At 42.8% G+C, this 1822-nt stretch overlaps 1 protein-coding gene across 2 annotated transcripts in view; it reads right to left on the bottom strand.

Moving 5' to 3' along the window:
* LOC105559190 (angiotensin-converting enzyme) overlaps nucleotides 1-1459 on the bottom strand; it is a 68194-nt gene extending 66735 nt beyond the window's left edge. For both annotated transcript variants that reach the window (XM_012007293.1, XM_012007294.1), the window contains exon 1: nucleotides 1026-1459. In XM_012007293.1, coding sequence (XP_011862683.1) covers nucleotides 1026-1082 — 57 coding nt within the window. In that variant the 5' untranslated portion in view covers nucleotides 1083-1459. The remainder of the gene's footprint in view (nucleotides 1-1025) is intronic.
* Between the last annotated feature and the right edge of the window lie 363 nt (nucleotides 1460-1822).

The following is a 1822-nucleotide window of genomic DNA, read 5'->3' as shown; positions in this document are numbered from 1 at the left end:
GGTTATTTCAACTATATTTTTCTATCAGTGTACAATTACATTTATTAAAGAATATCTTTCGTTCTTATTCTATTTTTATTCTTGCGATCGCGGCTTAGCATTTCACGGTATTGTGACTAAAGTAATTGCTTCTTCATATTTTAGCTAAAATAGACGTGATTTAATAGCATTTCTTACACTGAGAAAAATTTCCATCGGATAAACCAATATTAAATAGTGTTTCCGATGGTTAGTTTTTCAATTACGTTTTCCCATTAAATTATCGGTTACATCCGATGAGATGCAGTTACCGATGAAATTTGATTGAAAAAACCGATCATATTTTTCATCGAATATACAATTTAATCGGATACATCCACTTGTTATTATTTAAATCGATTATCCGATTATATCTAACCGGATATTTTTCTCGGTGTATAAATCAGTAACACAATATTATAATGGAAAATGATCGATGGCGAGACGTCACGAAGATTTATGGAAAATAATCCGAGCATACTTAATGAGCGTGCAAACGAGGTCATCGTTACATGTAATTGTGATATGCTTTAAGTATCATGCATTATGATCTAACCTAACGAATGGAGATGATTCACAAATGCCGAGAAGCCATGCATCTATTTTCTAACGAACGTTTTTGCAGAAAACTCGTCATGCTAATTCGAGTTCGAAATACGACGGTGCAATGTAACACGTGGAGAGCCCACTCGAGAGACAGTTTCAACACTTGTAAACGACAAACGAATCCCGTCCAGATAAACATTCACGGTGTTTAACACTAGAAGGAGCGCACTTATCATTTCGCTGATTACGGAGTCCTCCCTTAGTCCAATCGTAGCTCACTGAATGTTTGTACAAGTCTGTAAATTTTGCGGCTTGTCACCGATTAGAATTACGGGGTTTTCGGGCAGGCGAAGATCACGCTGTTACTCTTTAAAACAATAACGAGAGATTTTCGTTTCCTTCTAGCGTTAAAATCACTGCGGGCGAGAGAGACAGCTACCCCGGCATCGACGATGACTTACAAAGCTGCCGCTGATGCAGTTGAGCATTCCGCCGGTTCCACCGAAGGCGAACTCCATGAAAGTCAAATTCGTATCAGTCCTCGATGATGATCATTTACAATTGTCGGTCGATCAATCGCGGGGGCACGCAATAACTTCTCGTCGTCGTCGTACGAAATTCCGTTCCACCGATCGAGCACGACTAACACGAGCGACGGTCTCGTTCTGCCGACGCTAAAAGCCTCGTGGACGACGTCAAGTGTACATTTATCCCTGCGAAGCTGTTCGAACGCGACCACGAGGAGGTCATCCGTAGCGAAAAAGGAGGGGGTTTCGCGCACACCTCATTCGTGTCGTTGGTTCGTCGGTGTCGCTGTTGCTTAGACAGATTGTCGTGGGAGTAGGTGGAAGTAGCCGAGGACGGTGAGAAGAAGATGAATAGTTTCATCCTGTCACTCCTTTAAAATAAGGAACGAAATTATTAACTACGAAGCTCGAAACAGAACTAACGCAATTGAACAGAGCTGAAAAAAAGTAAAAATAGATGCAGTTTTCATGGCCGAAAAATTTCTCGGGTGTCACACGGGGGTGGAAGCTGGCGAGAAATTTCGCGAAAATCGTACGAATTAAATAGAGGCGAATGAAGGAGGGGTAGATAGAAACGTATAGGAGCGTCAAGTAGTGACGAGAGGCAGGACGATGGGGGTCGAGGGCCAACCGGCTGTCGATTGCGACAACCTGAAGCTCTCACGTTGACAACAGTCGTTCGCCGACTCCTTTCAATGAGGCCCATTGTCTATCGGGGCGCACGTTTGCTC

The sequence above is a fragment of the Vollenhovia emeryi genome, unplaced genomic scaffold (genome assembly GCF_000949405.1).
Source record: "Vollenhovia emeryi isolate VEMERY1.0 unplaced genomic scaffold, V.emery_V1.0 DF939286.1, whole genome shotgun sequence".
NCBI classification, from domain to species: Eukaryota; Metazoa; Arthropoda; class Insecta; order Hymenoptera; family Formicidae; genus Vollenhovia; species Vollenhovia emeryi.
Note: the sequence above shows the minus strand (reverse complement) of the source record. Positions and strands in the feature narration are given on the sequence as shown.